Source organism: Petaurus breviceps, unplaced genomic scaffold (genome assembly GCF_028583685.1).
Source record: "Petaurus breviceps papuanus isolate PSGF00001 unplaced genomic scaffold, PetGlider_PUasm1.0 140, whole genome shotgun sequence".
NCBI lineage: Eukaryota > Metazoa > Chordata > Mammalia > Diprotodontia > Petauridae > Petaurus > Petaurus breviceps.
The window spans coordinates 44,531,857-44,557,505 of NW_027185698.1; the positions used below are offsets into that span (position 1 = coordinate 44,531,857).

The window sequence follows — 25,649 nt, forward strand, 5'->3', positions numbered from 1 at the left end:
GTCTCTAAGAGATCTGGGGCTGACTCACTCACCGGTCACTCGGATGGTAAAGTTGCAGAGAACCTCGCGGGAATGCTTCTGCTGGCAGGTGTAGACCCCAGAGTCATCATAAGACACATTGATAATCTTCAGCAGGTCGGGCCCAATGTGGGTCCTGTTGGTGGGGAAGATGGCCATACCATCCTTGAACCAGGACAGCATGGATGAGTCTTGGGCCTCGCATCGGAGCTCAATGCTCTCCCCACTTGAGAAGACCAACTCCTCCTGGGTCCTGAGCTCACTCCTCAACGGCTCTGCAGGGGAAGGAGAAGCAAGGTGGCCATTCAGAGGATGAAAGCAAGCTGAGTGTCTGCCATTTCTGGAGCACAGAACCTTCCTTCATCCCTTAAGACTCAGTTCACATACTTCCTCCTCTGTGAAAGGAAGCCTTTTCTGAATGGGGAATGTCCTTTCCTTCAGTTGCTAGTGTCTTCCACCCAAATTATCCTAAATTTCTTTTGTTTCTATACACATACACACACACACATTGTCTTCCAGTAGACTGTAAGCTTCTTGAGGGCAGGACCTGCTTCATTTGGTCTTTGTAGACGGTGCCTAACATGATACTGAATAAATGCTTGTCGATTGATTTTATCTTTGTACCCTGAGTACATAGTATAAATTAGATGCTGAATAAATGCTTGTTAAATGATGGAAAGAAGACTTTCCAGAGAAACTCTGGAAGACATATAAAACTGATGCAGAGTGGAAGGAGCAGAACCATTAAAATAATGAATTCAATGACAACACTGTAAAGACAACAACTCTGGTCAAAGCAATAACCAGCTACTATGGGTTGATAATAAAGCATGAGACCCACCTCCTGAAGGAAGTGATGGACTCAGCATACAGAAATGAAACACATATTTTTGGGACACAGACAACACAGGAAATTGTTTTGCTTGACTACGCATATTTATTAGAAGCATTTTATTTTTCTTTTTTCTAATAAGGGAGGGAGAGAAAAGCGCATTTTTATTATCCAAAAAAAAAATGACTACCTATATATAATCAAGCAAACCACTTCATGTCTCTGGCCCTCAGTTTCTCCATCTGTAAAAAGGGAGGTTGGACCAGATGATCTATAAGGTTTCTTACAACTCTACGATTTGGGAGAAAATAGCTAGGGATATTAAGGAAGGAAGCCAGACCTCAGGAACTGAAAATTCCATTTTCCTCCCTCCTCTTCCTCCTCTGTCTACTGACCTCACCAGATATTATTACTCATTTAATCCCCAACAAGGTTCGCAGGCCAATTTTACCCACCCAGTTTGCCAAACAATATTCAGGGCTATCCTATGCAGACTTTGGAAAACAGTCCCACGCTGAATGCTGTGGACATACCGAAATGAACCCAACCAGGAGATGGTTCCTTGGACAAAACAAAGATGGTCTTTCTTGGTTTTTAATACTAATAGTGTACTTATTTTGCATAGCCTGTCTTTTCTGATCAAAAGTAAACTCCAAGACTGTCTTCTTTTTGTCCTTTCATCCCAAGTACCAAGCAAACAGTAGGTGCTTTATAAGTGTGTATTACTCAGCACCAGGTACTTCATGCTCTAATCAAACCAGACAACCATGTCCCTCCAACCTTTGCATGCCTTTGCTTATGTCCACTATGCCCAGAATGCCCTTGCTGAATTCCAACCTATCTTTTAAGGTCCAACTCAAATGTCACATCCTCCAAAAACAATCTGAAGGTGCTATCAAGAACATCCTTTCTCCTCCTTCTCAGACATCACCAAACATTTTGCATAGAATAATAGGGAGGAAAGGGGGAGAATAAGCATTTATATAGTGCCTACTGTGTGCATGGTGCTAAGTGCTCTCTGTGTTTATGTCTTATCTGTGGAGGTATGCCAGAGCTGCCTCAGAAGGCTAGGCTACAAAATCAGGGCTCAATGAATTGCTTTGTTGTTTGTCTAGACTTAAAGTGATGGAGAAAATCTAAAAAGCGGCAGATTAAGTGTGTATACATTCCCCCCTTTCCCTCCCCCCAACCAGTGGTTAAACATTTACCATCACACCCTGGTTTATCTCCCCATAGTATCCCTGCTCTCCTTTCTGGAGGTGGTCTCAGCCAAACTCTGAATCTCTCCTCACCCCACAGTGCCCATCACAGTGCTCAGTGATCAGTGCAGGCATTTCACAAACCTTTACTGAAACTTCAGCTGGTGTATATAAGGGTGTGAGCCATCAGCAGGGGCATGGGGTCCTCTGGGAAAAAACCCTAATGAAGTATAACAGGGCTAAAAAGACCACAGAAAGATACAAGCCAAGACAAATCCCATGACCACCAGCCCTAGAATGACTCAGGCACTAAAGCTGCTGCCCAAACTCCCCAGCTCAGTCTCCATCCCATGTTGAGGTCATGGGGTCTTGAATTGGAAAGAACCTCGGAAGGCATAGGTACTTCCATTCCTTCATTTCACACTTGGGGAAACTGAGGCCCATGGAAGGGCAAGGTCTTGGAGTTGGCAAAGATTCAAATCTAATTCTTCTGATTCTAAATCCAGGATTCTTTGTACCCCCACCATGGAATCACAAAACCAAAAAACCTGGGAACCAGAAGGGGCCCGCTGGGCCCCCTTATCATACCCCTCCAACACCCTGAGGATGAAAGACCTGCCTCCTGGAGAGGCTACAGGCTGGGGTGGGGCACCTGGAGGAAAGGTCATCACTTGGAGGCACGCCTACCTGTAGCCTTAGAGCTCTGGGGCCTTATGATACCATTTGGAATTGCCTTGAGGGGAAAAAAAAGGTAAGATTCTTAGCAGTTGCTAAAAATACTATATTGCTGGGGGTGAAAACAAAGCAAAGAATGTATAGGACTAGACTGGTTGGGACAGGTCTGCAGCTGCACCCAGGCAATGGGGAGGAGGGGCCTGGGATGGACTTGTTTGCCATGAGATAAAGGGCTAAGATTGTCTCCAGGGTCCCTGGCAGCTTCCAGGAGTCTGATTCCAGGCCGTGGAACTTGCAATGGGACCCTGGCCAACGCCTCCAATACCCCTCTGGCCTCAGGTTCCCCCTCTGTAAGTTTGTTAAGGGGGATCGCTAAGGCCCCTTCTAGCTCTGACATTCTGTGTCATCGTTAGCATACCAGGTGCCTGGGACAGAGAATAATCAATCACATGTTGACTGATTAGAATCTAGTCTCTGCTAACATCTAGCTCTGACATTCCAGGAGACATATATATGAGCTAAGACTTCCAGTACAGTGCCTGATGCACCTCTACTATTCAAAGCTTAGAGAATGTTCGTAATCCTTAGTTAGAAACTAAGCTCTAAAGGAAGGGAAGGGACTGACCCAAGGTCACACTGTGGACAATTAAACAACTAAACTAAAGGATAAACCTGAGAATGTGAGAGGCAGAAAGAACTTTGAAGCAAAAAATATCAAATGGGGGTGGAGGTGGTCAGGCTAAGAATACAGAGGCAGGACTCATTGGAACAAGTCTGCTGGAAGGATCCTCAGAGCCCAGAACATCTGGAAGGGCCTTTGGAATATAGAATGTCAGGGCTGGAGGGACCTGTAGAACACAGAATGTCAGGGGCTGGAGGGACCCTTAGAACACAGAATGTCAGGGCTGGAGGCACCCTTAGAACACAGAATATCAGGGGCTGGAGGCACCCTTAGAACACAGAATGTCAGGGCTGGAGGCACTCTTAGAACACAGAATGTCAGGGCTGGAGGGACCCTTAGAACACAGAATGTCAGGGGCTGGAAAGGACCTTTAATAGAGATAGTATTTAGAGCTGGAAGGACCCTTAGAACACGGAGTGTCAGGACTGTAAGTCATCCCAGACCTGGGCCATTTAGAACATACAGATTATAGAAAGTCAGAGCTGAAAGGAGGTGGAGATGGGGGAGGGCTGGCGGCACAGCAGAACAGAAGCTGGGTCTCCTAATTCCCAGGCAGCCACACCACTCGAGGAGCGGGGTGTGGAGAGAGACAACACCCCGGGCGTTGGCAGCAGCCCCAGGAAAAGACATCCGTCCTGCAGGGAGATGTACTGGCTTAGATCTCCTTCCAGGTATCTCTGTGGGAATTTCACTCCTAAGGAGAGAGCATTTTCTGGGCCTCCTGCTGGGGCTGTGCTCACCAGTCAGCCGGGAGGGGTGGGTTGCAGGGCCTGCGGGGGCTCCCTGGGAAACCTCTCTGCTCTGACTCAGAACCATCCCAAGTTGGAGGTGGGAGCTACCAGGCTTTTCTGAGTCACGGAGGTATTCTTAATTTAAAATAAAAGGGGGGGAGAGTTGGAGCTGGGGAGAGACAGAGAAGTAACCTGCTATAAAACACCTTTTAGAACTGGAGGCAAGTTTCATGGTCTGTGGTTTTGTGCAGAGGGCAGTTCCCTGTGGGCCCTCTGCTATTAATTGAGGATAATGATGGTTTTATAGGCTCCTGAGAGTAAGTGAAAGGGAAGGGGGTAGTTGGGAATCTCCGGGGCAGCTCCTGCCTCAACTCCTGGCAAGTGGCCAGGCTGCTTGGGACCTCCTACTGATTCCCTGCTCAAAGTGTTGGGGAGCCCTCGGAAGCTGGACCAGTGACGTGAAGCTGGACTGCACCATCAGTCCTGGAGCCGGGGCTCTGATCCCAGCCCAGGGCCAAGGACCAAGTCACCCCCCTTCTCACCTGAAAGGGGGTGATAAGTAAGTCTTGCTGGCTTCTGTGCTGAAAGCGTCTATAGTTATAGATCTGAAAGGAGGGGGAGATGGGATTTGCAGTGTTGAGCTTATAGGATTGTTATAATGAAACTGCTCCTATAAACCTTGTAGACTGGGGGATGTGGGGGTGGGGGTGGAGACTGGCTGTCTGTGAACTTTCTTTAATAAATTAGTATCCTGACAACTCTATTTCACTAGAATTGGTTTCCTTTGTAATCCAAGCTTTTTACTTTACACATTTAAAAAGATGACTGAGGAGTCTTTAGGTTTTACAGGACTGCCTATTATGGGGGTGGGGGTGGTCCCCAGACCAGAAAGCAAAACAAAACAAAAACCATCAAGAAGAACCAAGAATGGAATACCAGCCCTGGAGTCAGGTGGACCTGAATTCAAATTTGACCTCAGGCACTTAATAGCTGTGTGACCCTGCCCAAGTCACTTCACCCATTGCCTCCAAAAAACCAACCAACCAACAAAAAAAGAACTCCAAAGCTAAAATTACCCATGAAAGAGTCACAATGACCCTCCCCTCCCAGTCTGATGACTCCAGGCAGCACCTTCTAGATCAACAATTAGTTAACCAGGAACCCACAGAGACAAGAGCAAGGGACCCCAGGAGCCAAGTGGAGGGCCACAGGGTAAATTTAGATGAGACAAGGTTATAGTCTGAGTACAGGATCAGTCTCTGGCTGGGTAGGCAAATCAAGGGGTCCTAGATTTAATAAAGGGATGGGAAAGGCTGTCTAGTCTGACCTCCACTCCCTCCCCCCACTTTACAGATAAAGAAATGAGACCCAAGAGAGATAAAGTTTCTAGCTCGTGGTCTCACAGCCAATTAAGCATGGGAGGCAGAATTGGAGCCCAGGCCTTCCTGACTCCCTCAGTCAGTATTACTGGCCACTACATATGAGCATCTTAGGACTCAGAGCTATCATCTGGTATCATTTTTACAGAAGGACAGTAAATTATATGACATGTCCACAGTCATACAAGGCAGGCAAAGCAGACAAACTAGTATCAAGAACCCACATTCTCAGACTCCAAATTCCATTCTTTCTCTTCAATATGAAGGGGGTTGGGTAAAAAAAGGTTATTTTAAAGTTTCTTGGTAGGTGACACTGTGGTATAGTGGGATGACCCTCCCCCCAAAAAAACCCACTGGATCTGGATTCTGGAGCCCCATTCCTAGCTCTGTGACATAACCTGTAAGAGCCTCGGTTTCCCTACCTGTTAAAAGAGGGTAGAAATACTTGTCCTATCACTCTCCTAAGTATAGTTTTTTTTCATTAGCCTGGCCCCCCTTTTTTGCTTCTGTATTTGCTTATGTAGCCATCCCAGCATTTGGCACACAGTTGGCACTTAATGGATGCTCATCCATTCGTTCCTACCACACCGAATTGTGAGGAAAGCTTCAGAAACCTCCAAGTGCTATTAGATACATGTGATCTCTTCTATCCTCAGCACTTAGCACACTGGTTGGTACACAGTAAGTACTTAATAGATGCTCATTCGTTCATTTCCACCACTCAGAATAGTGTGGAAAGCTTCAGAAACCTCCAAGTGCTATTAATATCTGTGCCTTCTTATTACAATGCATATTCTATGGGACCTTCCAGGAGGAAGCCCAGATCCCAAATTTTATTCCCAAAGAGGCGAGGAGGGAGTGTCAGGTCTACCTTAGGCATCCTCCTCCTCCTTCCGGGAGTCCAACCTGCCCCTTTTATCAAAGGCCCATTAGGGATTCACAAGGACCCCGAATCCACTGGCCCCTGGCAAAATTAAGAAAGAGGTTCCATTCCAAAGAGGTTTCCAAAGCATCAGGTCCCAAGGGGACAAAAAGTACAAAACTGCCCCCACCCCAACAGGCCCTTTCCCTGTGCTGGGGAAAAGGCCCCAGTATACATATGTAAAAGTGCTCTCAAGGGGGGCAGAAAAACAACCATTGTGGAAACAGGTTCTGTTTTTTATTTTTATTTTTTAAAGAATTCTCCAGCCTACACACACACATCCCCTCAGGACTGAATCTTCGACCCATCAGTAGGTATGCAAGATTCTCAGCAAGGAAGCAGAGAGCTCAGTCTACCTCAACTGACACTTTTTTTTTTTTGGTTAAATACCTATTACATGCCAGGCATCTCAGTGGATAGAGCCATAGTCATTCCTGTTGTTACTGATCACTCAGCTATATTAATTTCCTTACAACCAGCTGAATGTCCAGTCCATACTGCTTTCCCTTTTTTATAAAGGGAAGGGGTGTCCTGAAAAGAAGCCAAGGCTTGTTGGGTCACCTTGGTCAGGGACCTTTCATTTCTGCACCTTGGCATCCTCCTCTTATCACATGAGAAGGTTGGACCCAAATTCTTCCCAGAAAAGGGATTCATTAACATGAATAGCCAGATACCAATAGAATACCAATAGAATAGCCAGCTCCTAAAACTCATCTGTCACCCATTCCATCTCGTACCCTTCCCCCTCTTCTCCAGGTGGCTGAAAGTTATCAAACTAGAATCTCAAATCAAAGTGCGATCAAATCAAAGAATCAGTTTGGAGCTGAAAGGGCCCTCATGGACAAGCAGTAAGGCCCACCCTTACAAACAAAGAGGAAAGACATGTCTAGCTCAGGGAAGCTTGGTGCCCAAGGTCCCATAGCCACCCCCTGACAATAGCCCGTGTCCAGTACAGGGGCTCAATGAATCTTAGCCTCCTTGTGGGCAGGGTCCAATCCTAACCCAAGTCAGGTTTAGGCTGGGAGTGCCGGGAGAGTCAGGGGAGGGAATCGTGTCTTCACTTTATGGAACATCAAACCTTACTAGCAAAGGCAGGCTGAGGGCCCAGGGCAAGGTGAGTGTTTAAGGATGTCTGGATGATGAATGGGTGAGGGGATGAATACACAGGATTTTCACAGAAAGTTTTAAATAGAAAAGTGTAAATATAACAACCAGAAATGTCCTAAGGCAGCTTGGTGCCCCCTTTCCATGGCTGGAGGTCTCCAAGTAGAGGAGAAATAACCAGTCTGGAATGTGGCCCTGAGGGGATTTCTGCCCAGAACTAGAGGGCTGAGGGTCCCCTTGGAAATCCCATTCTGAGATTCTAGGATTCTGCTTAGGTTCCCCCCCTCCCCCCAGCCAAATGCACATCCCTTGTTCTTCTGAGAGCGAGGTTAAGGTGGGAGCAGCTCTGCATCCATTTTCAGGTGAGGAAACTGAGGATCCGAAAGTGGGTCTAAAGTCACATAGCTAGTAATACTATCACTGACACACATTCCTCTGGCTTATCAAGGTTTACAAAGTGTCCTCTTTACTTAGGACAAACCTGCTGAGTTGTAGAACAAGGATTATTTGGATGCCAGGATCCAAACCCAGGCAGGCCTCACTGACTTCAAGGCTCAGGGCTCTTTCCACCTCTTATACCTAGGGGCCTGACTTGAAGGCCATTCCAATAGGTGGATTCCCAGGCAACTAGGCTCCAGTCCCTCCCCCGTTCTTACCCTTCATTCCTGAGGAGGGCAAAGTTTAGTGGCAAAATTCTTTTAAGTCATTTTAATTCAATTCAATCCAATAGGGCAGCTAAGGTGACTCTGTGGATAGAGTGCTGACCCTGGAGTCTGGAAGACTCACCTCCCTGAGTTCAAATCTGGCTTCAGATACTTACTAGCTGTGTGACCCTCGGCAAGTCATTTAACACTGTTTGCCTCAGTTTCCTTATCTGTAAAATGATCTGAAGAAGAAAATGGCAAACCATCTCAGTGTCTTTGCCAAGAAAACCCCAAAAGGGGTCACACAGAGTCAGACATGACTGAAAATGACTGAACAACAATGACCAGCAGGAATGCTAGACTTCAGAGGGAAACCAGATTTAAAGCTTTATAATAAATGAGGAAGCCCAGAGAGCACAAGAGATTTGACTAAGGTCACATAGCAAAAAAAAGTGGTAGGGTCGAGATTTACACTCAGGGCCTCTGACTCCCAACCACCAAAGGCTCTTTCCATCAGACCACACTGCATAGCTTCATGACCTTGGGCAAAACAGTGCAACTCTTAGGAGCCTTAATTTTCTTATCTAGAAAACAAGGATGAAAATAACCTGCATCATATCGACCTCACTGGGATGCTTTGAGGGTCAATACAATTACCAAACGAAAGTCATTATTGTGCATCTACTAAGCACAAGATACTGTAATAAGAAAATGGAGCATGTGTGATGCTTTTAGATCCCTCGGTTTTCTTTGCTAGGTATGGAAGGTGTGGGAAGGCGCTGTATCTTACTCATTTTTCTGTGCCTTGATGCTGTGCTCAGGGTTTTGTTTGTTTAAACTCTAACTGAACTGAAAGAAAGCTCACACAGGTTTTGGAGATGGTACCAGGGTTCTGGAGCCTCCCCTCTCTGACTTATTTTTATATTTAATTTTTATTTTAGGTTTTTTTTTCTCAATTACATGTAAACAAACATTTTAAATTTTTTTTCTTTCAAATTTTGAATTCTAAATATCTCCCTTCTCTCCGCCCCCTCCTTGAGAAAGCAAGTAATTTGACATAAATTCCTCCCCTCCTTTAAAGGACTCTTGGCTAGAGTGGGGGTGGGGTGGGGAATCAAGATGGAGAAATAAAGGCAGAGCTCTCCCAAACTACTTTAAAATAATGCCTCACAACAAATTCGGGAGTGGCAGAGCAACAAAAGGAAGGGATGAATCAATTTTCCAGCCCAAAAGACTGGGGGAGGAAGTGGTCAGAAGAAAAACACTTTTGAGGAGGATCAGGGATAAAGGACAGAGAATGGATAAACGGAGGAAGAAGGATGAAGGGAAATACACATTTAATAATCTTGACTGAAAAAAATTTTACAGCAAGCTTTTTTCTGATAAAGACCTCATTTTTCAATTATTTAGAGAACTGAGTCAAATTTATAAGAATGCAAGTCATTTCCCAATTGATAAATGATCAAAGAATATAAGCAGGCAGTTTTCAGATGAAGAAATAAAAGGCTTATGAAAAAATGATCCAAATCACTATTGATTAGAGAAATTACAACAACTTTGAGGTACTACCTCACACCTAACAGATTGGTTAATATGATAGAAAAGGAAAATGACAAATATTGAAAAATGACAAATGTGGGAAAATTGGGACACTAAAGCATGACCTTGGGCAAAACATTGTTTTGTCTCCACTGTTGGTGGAGTTGTGAACTGGTTCAACCACTCTAGAGAAAAATCTGGAACTCTACCTAAAGGACTATAAAATCACGTGTATCCAGTAATTCTACTACTAGGTCTGTATCCCACAGAGATTAAAAAATAAAAAGGAAAAGGTCCTATATCTATAAAAGTATTTATAGCAAGCTCTTTTTGTGGTGGCCAAAGAACTGGAAATCGAGAGGATGCCCACCAATCGGGCAATGGCTTAACAAGTTGTGGTACATGAATGTAATACAATACTATTATTCTATAAGAAATGAAAGCAGAATGCTTTCAGAAATACCTGGAAAGACTTAAATAAACTGATGCAAAGTGAAGTGAGCAGAACCCAGAACAGTTTTTACAGTAACCTCAATATGACATGATGATCAACTATGAATGACTTAGCTATTCTCAGCAATACAAAGATCCAAGACAATTCTGAGGACTTATGATAAAAAATGTCATCCCTGTATAGAGAAAAAATTGATGGAGTCCAAATGCAGATTGAATCATGCATTTTTTACTTTATTTTTTGTGGGTTTTTTTTGTCTGTGTTTTCTTCTGCAAAACTGCTAAAACGGAAATATGTTTTGCATGACCGAACATGTATAATCCTTATCTAATTGATTACCAGGGAGAAAGGATGGGAGGGAGAGAATCTGGAATTCAAAATTTTAAAGAATGAATTAAAAATTATTTTTATGTGTGATTGGAAAAAATGAAATATTTAAACTTTAAAATAAAGGACACATTGAGTCCTTCACACTGTGAGCTTCCTGAGGGCAGGGACAGTCTTTTGCCATTCTTTGAATCTCCAGTGCTGGGCATAAATTAAGCACTTAATAAAATGTTTACTGACTGACTTAGTGACCCTCTTAAGTGTCTTATATTGGACTCTAAGTCTTGGGTCACATTTATTATGCTTTGTGTATAAAAAGAAGATTCATCATTTTTTTCCTTCCTTGGGGACTAACTGTATTTATTTATTTTATTGCTCTGGGTGGCCAGTGTCATTGACCAATGACTCCCAGGACCGAATAGCAGATGTAACCTATCAGCTGTCACCTCCCTCAGGCTTCAGGACTGCAGGGGAAGTCTGGGGAGCTTTATTCCCAATTCAAGGAGCAATATTAACCCTTCTCCATCCCTCCCTCCCCAAAGCCCGCCTTTCAGCACACTTTCTCCTGGCAATTAGCTTTGGGTCTTATCAGCCAAGGAGAAAACAGGATTCCCTCCCTGCCTTACCCCTGGGGAGCCCCTTCTCCCTATGCTGGAGAGAAACGGAGGCAGGGAGGGGCGTTGCTGAGGATGCTGTCCAGGGTCATATAGAATGCCTTGGTGCTGTAGATATAAATTGGGCTGGGGGAATGCTCTCTGGTTGAGTGATTTCAGCTTTCCCCTCTCACCCCCGTGAGCTGTGATAGACCCCAGGATCTCAACAGCTCAGGACACACTGGTCATAAAGTACCTGTTGGTCACCTAAGGCTTTGTTCAGCCCCTGCTTCCCTGTAACAGATTTTCTTAATTTTAGGGGCTTGGTTTTCTTTATAATTTTTTTGTTGTTGTTCTCATTATTATGAACTCGACAAGCACCAACACAAACCTTTCCCTACACAAAGAATAGGAAAAAAGGACTGCATAGGAAATTACGGATCTCCATCCACATGTGTCTTGGTTTTGGCACCCCATTTGGTAATGTCTGAAATCGAATGTGGTCATTCCAACATTGCCATACTTGTCAGTGTCCCTATGTGAACTTCTTCTCTCTGTGTAATATTTAATGATTCATTGACACTTTTTTTTAAAGCATCACTCCAGGGGGAAAAAAGCCTTTCCTGGTAACAAATAAGCATAATCATGCATAATAAACCCAACCACAGGCTGGATAATCTGTGCATGCCAATGTACCCTTCAGAGCAGAGGCAGAAAATCTTAGACACCAAGGACCAAGGCAGGCATGGCCAGGACAATCCAATACCAATTCGATTCAATTAAGCAACACTGATTAGTCACTGTGTGCCCGAGAGGTAGCTGGGGACTGCAACATGTCCAAAACAGAACTCATTATCTTTCCCTGAGGTCAGAGGATTCTAGACTTTGGAGCTGGGAGGGGTCTTATAGGCCATCTGGTCTGAGAATTCCCAGATTTTTTCTGTCCCATACTGTCCTGTATGCTCTAGGCAGTAAGAAAAGAAATAAATTCTGGAGTCTACTATAATACGCACCTAAGAAATAGAACAGAGATGGATTCAGTAAAATAAATTTTAGAGTTTCTGTGTATGGGCACAGAAAGAAAAAGATAAGTTAATTTCAATAGAAGGGTAAAGTTACTTACTAAATAGTCCCTGTAAATAGGCTCCTCTCCCCTGGTTTCTGGGTTGGGAACCCCGATTTGGTTCACCTCCCTCATTTTACAGAGCAGAGAAGGAAGGCTCAGAGAGGGAGACTTGCCCAGTGCTAGGCAAGTTGTGAATGACAGGGTTCTTACTCAGGCAATGCCCTCCAGATTCCAAATTCAGTAAATCAGTGGCTACCAGGGAATGGTTTCTTTTTGCGGGGAGGTTGTGATTTACCAGGACCATCTTGCTAAAGGGGAAGGACCGAGGCCTATGCTGGAGAGGAAATAGTAGGGAAAATTGATAAAATTAGGTTCATTTCAAAGTATGAATCAGCAATTAGCAATGGCTCCTGAATCAGACTCTGGGCTATTTTGCATTGTCTTCTGAGAATCTCAAAATGGTTTCCCAGGGGAGTGAGCTTGCAGGAGTCACAGCCCTGGGTTCGAATTCTTCATTTAGTACTTATTACCTGTGTGACTTACACTCCCCGGCCCCCATTTTTCCCTTCCATAAAGGAGGAGATTGGCATAGTTGGCCTGGCTTTAGAGCTATGATCCTATTAGCTGGGAGGCCTTCCTTATCTACCCACCCACCAGGAGCTTGGCTGACCCCCTCTCACAGGAGAGCTCACAGTCTCCAGGGCTCCCAGCCCTCACAGAGCCAACACAGACCCGAACAATTTATCCCCTATTCATTTGTATATGTATTCAATTAGGCTGTGAACTCCAGCCGAGCGGGCATGAGGTCTTCTACTTTTCCCTGGCCCCTAGGGCACCTAGTGCCGGGGGTGGGGGGTGGGGTTCAGCAGCAGGTGTTTCACACTTGCTGAAAGATTTAACTAAATTGGGAATCAGATAATGGATGAGCTGAGGAGGCCTTACAACATATAAAGTCAGCTAGAAACAAGCCTGAGATCAGAAAACCACCCCTCGACCTTCACCCAAATACTGCACACAGTAGGCATTTCATATATGACAGACTGACTGACCAAGACATGTACAAAAAGGGGACTCGGGTATTTCTAGGTTTCATTTTTGTCTTCTCTTGCTAAATCTTGGCATATCCCCTTATGCCTGGATTGCATTCCTTCATCTATTGGAATGGCTACCTTTCTTCAAGGTTTAGCTTGAGTGATACACCCTGGTCTTTCTGGGGAAGCCCACCCCCCTCCCTTTTCAGGACTCTCTCTGGCCTGGAATTCTCTTGTATTTATTTATCTGTGTTTCTGGTTATATTTCAGAGTAAAATGCAAGTTTCTTACATGGTAGAGACTGTCCTCCCCCTCTGTCTTTATCTTTGCCTACCCATCACCTAACACAGTTTTTATTAAAGGGATTTGTTCTGTGAAGTTTGGATTCAAAGGGCTGCGCTTGAGGACCTCAGAGGGCCACAGGGTCCCCATCCTGACTAGCACATGGTTGTTAAGGACTGTAGTCGTGTAAACAAAAAGATCAATCATTTGAAACTGAACCCTAATTTTAATGATTAAGCATGACCCAGGAGAGGTTAAGAAAATCTCTTTCCCTTCACTGTGGAGGTGGGGAACTATGGGTAGGGAATGTTGTATATTCTGTCAGATGAATGAACTGTTCTCTTCCTCCCACCCTCCTTTAATAGGGGGTCTATTTGAAAATGAAAGTAATTTAAAAAGGCATCAATTTTAAAAATTTCAACCAATATGTATCAGAAACAAATGGTTGAACTGAAGTGAATCTACTCCTTATCTTTGAGAAGAAACTGAGGCTCGAAGAAAGGAGAATATGTGTCTAGGGTCTCACAAGGAAGCTGTAGCAGGTCTCCCGGCACAGTGGGCATCCCTCACGAAAGGGAAGGGAGGCGTGAGGAGAGCTTGGTACACCCCCAATGTAAAACCCACCTCTGCCAGGTCCCTTCTCAGCCCTCTTCTCCCACCCTCTGCTTCCCCTGGATCTTCCCCGCCTACAGCTCTGTCTCCCCCCCCCCCACTCCCCACCCCCATCCTCCCCTTAATCTTCACTTAATTCAGGCAGCTGGCCGTAAATACCCCCAGAACAATGGCATTAATCCTGAAAGTCCTGAAAGGGAGCTCCCCCCCCCACACCCCGGCGTGGAAGGGGGGGCAAGAAGGAGAAACCCCACCTCCTCCTCTTCCCCTGGGACAATGGGGGGACACTGGGGCCCGGGCCTAATTAAAAACGGAAGTGCTCAGCTCAGAGCCAAAGTTTGGGCAAAGCAGCAGAAAAGTGGGGGGAGGGAGAGTAGGGAGCGCTGGCCCAAATGGGGAGGGTCTTTTCTATTCAAAACCTAGACTCCAACTGGGACCACATTCAGGGAACGTTAATTGTCATTCCAACTCCGAATGTCCTAGTTTCTAAGTGGAAACTGCTCCCCAGAAGGCTAATGAACCCTCTGCCGTGGCTGGAGCTGTTACCCCAGTTCTGAAGAGGGTCCAGGTAGGCAGGGTCCCATCAGCCTCCCCCCCCCCCAACCTGAGCAACCCTGGCCAAGTCACTTTTCTATAAAATGGTTTGGATTAGAGGGATGGTCCCTGAGGTGTCAGCCAACTCTAGATATATGATCCCATGAACCCCAGCCCAGGCTAATAAAATGACATTGACCCCCTGATTCCATTTCTGGAACACAAAAAGGATTTCCTTCCTAACAGCGTCGGTAGAGAAGCAGGACAAGGGATGTTTCATCCCCATTTTACAGATGGGACAACTGAGGTCTGAAGAGGCAAAGGGAATTTGTGGTAGGGAAGAAAGAGTACTGGACTCAGGGGTCAGAGGACCTGAGTTTGAGTCTTTGTGCTATTACTTAACTCCAAGAATAACCTTAAACAAATCTCTAACTTCTCCGGGCCCCTGTCTCTTTCTTTATAAAAGGCAGGGATGGCTTGGATTGGTAAACTTCCAAGGTCGCTTCCAGCTCCAATATTCTATAACCTTGGACAAGCCACATCCGTCTATGCCTCAGTTTCCTCATCTGTAAAATGGGAATAACCCTTGCCCTTCACACAGAGGTGGTCTATGAATGAAAAGAAACACCGGTCTTGCCGCTCGGATACTTTGTGGTTTGTGATGTGCCCCCAAGACCACAGGGCACACTAGTGAAGTCTTAGAACCCAGGAGGATCCTAGGTTTTGGGACTCTTGATCATTTGATCTGTTAGCTTTGTACTTTAAAAAAAAAAGCAGACTTGCCATGTCTGGGCATCCATCAGATGCCTTTAAAAATGTGAGATCTGAGGAATAAGGGTGGCTAGGGATCAAACAAAACCAGAGCTCTGAATCAGGAGGCTTCTCTCCGCCCTCCTTTGCGTAATGGACCATAGAGGGAGCAATGGATTTGAAAACCAGAGGACCCGGGTTCAGATTCTGGATCCACCACTAACTCCCTCCATGACCTTGGGCAAGACTTTTTTTTTTTTCCTTTTTAGTCACTGGGCCTTAATTTCTTCCTCTGTAAAAGGAAGAGTTTGTACTAAATCACCTTTCAGGTTCCCTTTTAGTATCCTTCACCGTAGGCTTGCTGAAGTGTGGCCGGCTTAGATTACTCCTAAACCCTGCTATTCCCCCATTTCAGAGGGGAGGAAACTGAGGCGTAAAGGTTTAGACTTTATAGAACGGCAGAATACCAGAGCTGAGCTGGCCTTTGAAAAAACAGCCCGTTTAACCCCTTCATCTAACAAAGAAGGAAATTAAGGCCCAGAGAGGGTCACTTGCCCAAGGTCACACAGTCAGCCAAGGGCTGGGTTGGACTCCAAGTTCCTGGGCTCCCGATGGAGGTCCCTTTCCAGTGTGCCAAGTCATGGCAGACTGAGGACCCAACTAAGTCCCTGCCCTGCCCTGCCCTCTCTGGCCCTCCCCTTTGGGACCTCAGGCTCTTGGTGCTAAGCTCTAGGAATTCATCTGAAGCCTGAAAAAGTCAGCAGTTTCCCACATCCAAGGGAGGATTTTCAATCTGCTGACAGGGCTGTTGGTGCCTGGGACAACCCATTACAGCCTGGCTGCATGGGGCAGGAGAGGCGATTACCAAGCCTATGGCTGGCTAGGCAGTGCCCAGCCCTCCCCCTGCCCTCTCCAACTCAAATGTCCCCATGGAGGTGTCCCCTGCAACTTTCAACAGTCTAGGATGGGAATCAGCTTCCCCACTAAGGGGACCTGCCCCCAAAGAACCCTTTATTCCTACAGGGACGGCCTCCAGGAGAGTTCTACTGATCTCTGTGCTTATTATTCAATGGGTATTTCATTCATCCTCTATGGCATGCAGGGCTACTTATGGGGCAGAGAAAATCAATCCCTATAATTTCTAGAAGGTTTTCAACTTTGTGATATAGGTAGTATTATTATTATCCCTATTTTACAGATGAGGAAACTGAGACTCGGCATGCTTTAACTTGACCAGGGCATACAGGCAGAAAGTGGCAAAGCAGATATTTTAACTCGGGTCCTGTGACTGTACTTTAGAACTATTTGGAATCACCAGGCAGCATCTCCATTTTAATGATGAATTCTAAGAGGACCATGATCCCTTGTTTGGCAACTGAGGCCGAGGGAGGGGATGGACCTTGTTAATGCCAAGAATGGGGAGTAGAACGCATTATCTCTTGGCAAAGCTGAATATGTGTGAGTATGTGTGTGTGGAACAAAAAAGAAAACAAATCGAATGAAGGTAACCCCCGACACCCCCAGTTTCTGCATGAGGAGACACTAAGCCATCAGCAGATGGCAGGCTCCCCTTCAGAACCTAAACTCCAGACTGATAGAAGGACCCTGGGATAGAGTTAGAGAATATTTGACTGCTTCCTGGCGCATCTGAAAGCAGAGGACCTGTTTCATCTCTTGGGTTTTGCTGTTTACCATCTATGAGAGTTTTGAGCCTCAGATTCCCTCTCTGTAAAATAAGGGGACTCTCTCTGAGGTCCTCCTTCCAGCTTGGAATTCTATGACCCACAAGAGGATCAGCTGTTGGCAAGAAGAAGTGTCTTGAAAACAGTCACAGAAAGAAGACAAGGGTCAGGGACCTCTTCTTCCTTGGTAGGGGTAAACATTCTTTAGGGTAGCTAGTTTTTGATGGTTTCAGAGTCAAGAAAGAAGGCTCTGGGGCTTTTAGCTATGGAAACACTGTCCTGGGCACATCTACTGGCCCCATCCAACGGCTACTCAGACTCATTCAAAATTCTTCTTTACCTGGCTGACCTTGAGCAAAGCACTTCCCCCCACTTTGGCCTCAGTTTCCCCAGCTGTAAAATGAGATGTCTGGACTGGATGGTCTCTTCAGATCCAGGAGGGGCCACTTTAAGGTCCTGGTTATCACCATGCCCAGACTCCAACAAAGCAGGTGGGAGCATCTTACCTAGCCTCTGCATTGCCCCCATCCCCAGCCCTTGTTAAGTTTGCCCAGCTCAGCACATAGAAAGTGCTTCTCAAATGTTCTCTGGAGTCAACTGAAAAGCCAAGGCAAAGCTAGAGTAGTTACTAAAGTGGCCCACTCTGGGGCCTGTGATCTCCTCCTCACTGCTTCCCCTCCCTAGGTCTGAAACCCACTCTAACACTCTCCAGTTGGGAGATCATGGACAAGTTAACCCCTCCTTGCCCAGTCTTCATCTTCATCTCTCAGAAGGGGGGGGATGACAGATACAGTACCTGCCTCACAGAGTGGCTGCAAGCAAAGGATCCTGCAAACTTTACGCTCACATTTATACAGTACTTATTTTGATTCTTATTCTAGAAACTCCCCACTACCCAAGCTACAAAAGGCATCTGTCCTCTCTGCAGACACGAATGCACTTTCTCTCCAGCCCTGGACTCTAGATGGCATCATCGCAGATGGCTTCAGCCTTACTCCAGCTGTCAACTGAGAGGGGAACAGCTGGTTTCTATAGCTACACTTAATAAACTGTTGGGGGAAGGGGAAGAGGGGGAAAGGGAAGCCCAGCGACTTTCTCCTCCTGGACCTTTCTCCCTTGTCCAGAAAGAGCTTCTGTTCTCCACCAGGCTGTGTGTGGGGCCAGAGCCAGTTGTGGGGAAGAGGGGGTCACAGGATTAGGGGATCACGGAATGTCAGGGCTGGAAGAGACCAGAGAGGCCCTTTAGACCAAAGCCCTTATCTAACAGAAATGGAAAGTGAGACCAAGAGAAAGGGAGAGCCTTGCCCAAGGTGATGCAGGGGCAGAGATGGGATCCTACTTCCAAACTGGGCTGCTCTTTCCCAGCATGCCTCCCCCCCACCTTTGTTTTCTTAATAAGACGTATTGATGATCCCTGTGAACATTGTGATCTGGTCTGGGCCCAGTCCAGGGCAGGCATCAGAGGTACAGAACTAGGGCTTGTTTTTCAAACCAACTAAATTGCGGCGGTCAGGTCAGGCCTCCAAGCCCCACGGAGCCTGACCTGAGCGGATGAGCTGCGGCTGCATTGGTGGATTTCCCCGGGGCCCCACCTCCTCCAGGCAGCCCCCCTGGGGCGGATTAGCTCCATTTTCTCTGAGGCATTGTGTGAGTTTCCAGCTGTGACCAAGCCTCCAGGGGCCCCCAGTCACTGATATGATGGAACTGGCTTCCAGAGGACTTCCAGCCCTTTCCCCATGCCCAGGCCCAACAGCCTGCAGCAGGAGATTAGGAGAACCCACACCTACAATTAAAGCTGGCCCCACTCAAAACAACCCCTTTGTTGTGGCCTTTTCCTAATGAAGGCTCAGAAGAGAGAGGGTTCTGCCTCATTGAGCAGTGAGGGGTGGAAGAAAGGGCCTAGGATCACAGGCTACAGCAGGAAGGGGCCTCCAAGGTCAACCCTCTCATTTTAGAGGAGGAAACTGAGGCCCTTATCCCACCTCACCCACCAACCAGGAGGGAGCACTTGGGTCTAGAGCCTGGGGGCCTCTGGGATCCAAATCTAGGGCTCTTTGCACTGTCCCCTTCTGATCCGCAGGCATCAAGCCTGGGCTCCAAATGGGACCCTGCTATCTGGGGATCATAATGGCTTACTATCCCCAGTCTCTGGACCTGGGAAAAACATCTGGCAGGAAATGTGAGCAATGACTCTTCCTTGTTAGCTGAGTGATTCTGGCCAAGTCACTTCCCCCTCGGCCTCAGCTGCATCTGCCAACGTATTAAGTGGGAATGAGGATGTTTCTCCTATTGCCTGCTCTGGGCTACTACTAGAAGAAAGCATGTGTTAGACCCCAATGAGGCCCTCATATGAGAGCTGTGATGACCAGCCCCAGCGATAATCACAGTGGCCATCCCTACCGTTCTCTACCGGCTCACAAAGCACCCATCCCCACCACGGCACTGTCTCGTGGGGTCACACGATCTTAATGACGGGACTACATAGTATTAGCCGGTGTTTATAGAGCTTTTTAAGGTCTGCAAAACACCTTATGAATAGGATTTCATCTAATCCTCACAACTGCCCAGGGAAGGAAGGTGCTACGATCATCTTCATTTTACAGATAAGGAAACTGAGGCAGCCTCGCTCAGCTGAGTCAGTATCTAAGTCTGGATTCCAACTCAAGACTATCACTCTTATTCATTATACTGTCTCTACCTAAGTTCAGAGCCAGAAGAGACCTTCCAGACCATCGCAGTCCTGGAGTTCTTACACTGTTTTTGTGCCACAGATCCCAATGGATCCCTTCTCAGAATGATTCCAAATGCATAAAATAAAAAACATAGAGAAATCATATGGAAATCAATCAATCTGTCTGTCTATTTTTAAAAGCAAGTTTGTAAACCGAAGGTTAAGAACTCCTTATCTATTCCCTCATTTTACAGTTGGGGAAACTGAGTCCCAGAAAAGTGAAGTATCTTTCCCAGGGTCACCCTGGTCCTGGAGAGATTCCCTCATGCTCTGGTGCTTTCCTCATCCTCTCTCCAAGGCCTTGTCCTGGCCCAGGTCAGGCAGCATACCCGCCCACTATTCCTCTAGTACCACAGATAAAACGCTGAGCAGCCCCACTCATCCAGTGGCAAAGGCTCTCTGTGGGCCTCCCAGGACCCACTCCTGCCCCAATGCTAGGATCCAGCTCTCCACACAGACTAGCTCTGCCTAGCACCCTACTGCTACCCCAGAACAAAAAGTCTGATTGGAAGGAACCTTGGAGGCCATCTAAATCCAACCCTCTCATTTTACAACTGGGGAAACTGAGGCCCAGAGAAAAGAAGAGACTTCTTCAAAGTCTGCTAGCAAGTGAGCGTCAGAGACGAGAGGAGGACCCAGGCGTCCTCACTGGGCTTTTCCTCTGCTGTCCTGCCCCTAGCAATGACGTTCAACAGAAAGTCTCCAATTCGGTTTGGATTTTTCTTTAAGTCAGAGCTTAATTAAATATAGGGACCAACACCTCTACTTGGGCATGCTTGCTCTCCTTGGGGCAATGGCCATGAATCGGCCAGGAGGAGAAAGAATGTCTACTAGGAGAGATAAATGAACTACTAGAAGAATGTCTACTGGGACCTCCTTGGAATGGAGGCTTCTTGTGAATGGGTCTCATTGCATCCGCCATACTTGTACTTCCAGAGGCTCGCCCAGGGCCTGGCACAGCCCTGGGAGCCACCTAACAGACTCTTGTCCCCAGTGCTGGCCCAGCTTTGGATTCACTCTGTGACAGGTACAAGCTGCTTAACTGTAAAAGGAGGGTGGACCCACTGAGCTCGGAGGTCCCTGTCAGTCTGTGAGTCAGACCGTCTCTGGCTGTACGGATGATGAACCGAAGCTAGGGAAAATTAAGTGGATTGCCCACTGTCCTTGAATCAACAGTTAGTCACTAAGCATCTATTAAGTATCTACTATGGACCAGGGCCTGGGCTAATCAGTGGGGAGACAGAAAAGACAAAACCAGCCCCTGCTCTCAGGGAGCTCCCAACCCAATGGGGAGAAAACATATAAGAGGCACAAACAAGATGGCAGCAAGAGAAATGGGAACAGTCAATAAAAGGGCATTGGAAAAGGCTTCTTGCTGAAGGTAGGAGTTTAGCTCAGAGTTAAAAGAGGCTGGCGAAACCAGGAGACAGAGTTGGAGAGAGACAGAGACAAAGACAGAGAGACAGAGACAAAGACAGAGAGACAGAGAGAGAGAAACAGAAAGAGAGACAAAGAGAGACAGACAGAGAGAGATGGAGAGATAGAGAGACAGAGACAAGAGACAGAGACAGAGAGAAAGAGACAGAGACACAGAACCCAGGCACGGGAGCAGCCACTGAAAATGCTCAGTTAGGTGAGCAGCTAGGTGCCACAGTGAATAGAGCATCGGCCCTGGAGTCAGGAGGGCCTGAGTTCAAATCTGGCCTCAGACACTTACTAGCTGTTTGACCCTGAGCAAGTCACTAAATCCCGATTGCCTAGAAAAAATGCTCAGGTTTGGGAGGGAGAGTCTTGGTTAGAGGAACAGCAAGGAGGCCACTGTCACTGGATCAAAGTGATGGTAAGTACAGAAAATAAAGTGTAAGAAAACTGGAAAGGAGGGGCTGGGTTATTAAAGATTATAAGAATAATAATAACTGTAAGAATGATAATAGCTAGCATTTATATAGTGATTTAAGAATTTTGTTACAAAGATACTTTGCCTTCACCCTGGGAGGTAAGTGCTATGGATTACCCCTATTTTACATTTAAGGAAACTGAGGTAGACAAAGATTACAAAGATTAAGTGACTTGCCCAAGGTCACTCAGCTAGTATCAAAGGTCATATCTGAACTCAGATCTTCCTGACTTCAAGTCACCTAGCCTCATCATCTCTTTCCAGTAAACATTTATTAAGGATCTCTATGTGCCAGGCACTGTTTGAGGAGATAGGAATACTAACACAAATAAGAAAGATAATTGGTGCTCAAGGAGCCTACCATCTAATGGGGGAAGACGGCAGAGAGAAGAAAGCCAAAAAGTGGGGTGGAGAGTGTAGAAGGTGCCCAGTGAGGGGGCATGATGAAGTCACGTGCATAAAGCTCTCAGCAAACCTTAAGAGAATCTATCAATGTGATTATTACCCTGCATTGCCCCCCAGGACTGGATGCACAGGAGCTGCACCCAGTAGTGGTGACTGTAGGACTTCTCACTGGATGTAGAGCCCTGGGAGTTAGGGGGGAGGGGATAGTGGGGAGGGGGTCCTTGTTAGGGCAGCCACAGGATTATCAATAGATCAAACTGGGATAAAATCCTCCCCAGTCAAGGTCAGTGGCAGGCCAGCCCAAAGAGGGTGGGCGGGTGGTGGAGGTGGGAACTCTCCTATAGTCGAAGGCAATATACCTTCTCTTTGACTCTGAGGCTGAGTTTTCAAAGCCTTTTATGGGCAAAGTAGCAAGGCAGGGCTCACAGAATCAAAGGCACCCCTTCATTTTACAGTAAAGGAAAATGAGACCCAGAAAGAGTAAAGAGGTGACTTGCCCAAAGTCACCCATCCAGGAAACGGCAGAAACCCATCTCCTTGACTTCCAGTCTAGAACTGCTCCACCCCACTCTACTGGTCCCTCCACCCCTGCTCCTTCCTGCCCCCAACCCCTCAGTTTGGGAAGAGGTCTCTTCTCATGAAGGAATCACTTTTTACCGTCTCCCTCCACAGAGTACAGAGCTGGGAGGGCTGGCTCCAGTCTCTGATAAGCATATAAACAGGGAGATCACATGTGGTATTTTATTTATGTTACAGAACACAAGCCAGTTCCAAGCCTGAATCTGAAACCCAAATAAAAACACCGCTCAGACCCCCTGTATAACCCCACCCCCACCATCCTTGTGGTAAATTTGGGAGGCCCAAAGGAGAAAAAAATGTTTTAACAAATTCCAGCTTCACACTTAGACTTAACAGTGAGGGCTCTGTCACCAGCGCCCTGGGTGAGCTTTGGCAAGGTTTTAGCCCCTCTCTGGGCCCTCAGTTTCCCTATTCGTAAAATGAGAAGGCTTCCCTAAAGCATCTCTAAAACCACTTCCAGCTCTAACATTCAGTGCACATTCAGAACCAGAAGGAATCAACTGCCAGACATATAGCTCTGCTTGCCTCAGTTTCCTCATCTGTAAAATGAGCTGGAGAAGAAAATGGCAAGCCACTCCAGTATCTTTGCCAAGAAAACCCCAAATGGGATCATGTGAGACTCGGACACAACTGAAATGCTTGATCAAAACAAAGGTAGAGAATTGGAAATAAAATAGGTTCCCTGTGAGTGGGAGGGCTCAAAACATTATGGCAGTTGTACATGATGGGACAGCATGGTGCTGTGAGAAGCCAACCACTCAAACAGAGAATTCAGAGAAGCCCGTGAAGAAGGCCCATAGGGACTGATGCAAAGGGGAATACATGGAACCAGGAAAATAATATTACACAATAACCACATCCAAGTGATTGAGAAGAGAAGGGACCAAAAGCATATGTATGTATATATATATTACACGATATATGTATGTGTTACATGTGCATGTAATATAAATATGCATACAACAGTGCACATACACACATGTGTGCATCACATGTGTGACATAAAGGCGGATTGTGTACATATATGCATGTGTATATATGCGTAATATAAACTGGTATGTTATATAGGTATGTATATATGCATGTGTGTAATATAAATGTATATGCACGCACACATAAACATGTGTAATACAAACGCATGCATCTGGGCATACGTATATGTATGCATATGCACACACATGTATGTTCATATATGCCATGTAAATGTGTGTGCACATGTGTGCACACACGAATATACTGTGTAATATAAATGTATACATTATATATGTGTACATGTGCTATATAAATGTATATATGTGCGGGCACACACGTGTGTATAGTAAATGAGTATACATGCATGTATACATACATATGTGTGTCTGTATATGTTGTCATGCATGACCTAGCTAGGCCCCTGCAGCCAGCTGAGAAAATGAGCCTTCCTTCCTCGTCACAGAAGCATAAGATGGTGTGTATGAAATAATACTAATAACAATAAAAGCTGGTGTTTATATGGCACTTTAAGGTTTAAGCACCTTCCAAACACGATTCCATTCCATCCTCATAACAACCTTGGGAGGTAGCTGCTATCATTGTCTCCACTTTACAGATGTGGAAACCAAGGCAGACAAAGGTGAAGTGACTTGCCCAGGGTGACAGACCTAGTTAGGCTTCTGAGGCTGGATTCAAATTTGGGTCTTCTTGAGGCCACGGCCATCACTCTCCCCCCGGGGACACCTAGGCTGGCCTATGCCGTCAGACAAAGTTGAGGGGCTGGTTGGTTTGCCTAACCTGCTTTTTATCCCTCCTTTTGGTTACAAGGGACAGGCAGGTGGGAGGGGGAATGCTGGTGGTGGACAATGACTGAGATATATTTTCGTTAGAAGGCACCAATTTGTTAACAACGGAGGTCATCTTCCCACTCATCTCAGAGGGGCAGCTTGGTGTGAACCAAAGTCTGTTACAGCCCGGCTCAGGTCTGAGGCCGATGGGGTCAACGAGCCTGGAATCGCCAGTATTCTGAGCTTTAGGTCCTTGATCTATGAAATGGCAATGACAGATATCTGCACTGAACCCCCAAAAAGGGGCGCTGGGAGAGAAGGACTTTGGAAAACCTCAAGTGATGCAGACATTCGCCTGTTACAGTAGGTAGTTCCTTGATTAGTCACTCCACCCCTGATCATTTCACAGACATTGAAACAGTGGGCCCAAAGAGGGGAAGAGATTTGTTCACACTCACACACACACACACACACACACACACACACAGCAAGGTGAAGGAAAAAGGTTTTTCCTCTCTGTACCTCTCTTCCCAAATTATCTGAGGGTTTGGGACTTGAGTTATTGTGCAATCTTGATGCAATGCTAAATCTATTCTCCCCCCCCCCCCACCCCTTTTCTCCTCCTGGGCCCTTCAAAGCCAGAAGAGGCCTTGAACAAGCTAAAATTACAGGACAGTTGAATATAACACCGTGTTCTGTTCTCATTTGAACTTAGTTCTGCTGGGATCTGCTTTGGGGGGTGGAGGTGGAGGAGCAAGGCGAAGTACCCTCCTGTTTATTCTTGATATTAAGATCAGTTCCTGGTTCTTTAAGAGGAAGGGCTCAGATATGGAAGGTGAGGGTCCATCACACCCCCTCTGCACCCACACCCACACACCCCACCCCTACAAGCCAGTAACTACTGTTGCGGGAAGCCCAAACCCAGCTTGCCAACTCTAATTACGTGGTAGGAGCTGGGAGCATCTGACGAAAGCTTAAAATGGGGTGCAGTTAAGTTAGTTATAACTCAATTAGACAGGGTCGTAAGCCACGGCTTTACAAGCACAGCAGATGGAAAGAGAAATCGTCCAGAGAGGGCCTGGGCCAGATCTGAGTCCAAAGCACTCAAAGTCCACTCGGGGAAGGCCTGTGAAGGAACTGATAAAAGTGTTCTCTCCTCCAATGGCCCAGCTCAAAGTACAGTCTATCAGCCTGAGTTCCTGCCTGGGGATGCCTGCCTAT

The 25,649-nt window shown here is 46.3% G+C and overlaps 1 protein-coding gene across 9 annotated transcripts in view; it reads right to left on the reverse strand.

Annotated features, from left to right (window-relative positions):
* The window catches only part of FGFR3 (fibroblast growth factor receptor 3), a 95,036-nt gene that overhangs the window by 58,714 nt on the left and 10,673 nt on the right, over positions 1–25,649 (reverse strand). For all 9 annotated transcript variants that reach the window (XM_069071239.1, XM_069071234.1, XM_069071226.1 and 6 more), the window contains exon 3: positions 33–293. In XM_069071239.1, the coding sequence (XP_068927340.1) occupies positions 33–293 (261 nt within the window). The remainder of the gene's footprint in view (positions 1–32; positions 294–25,649) is intronic.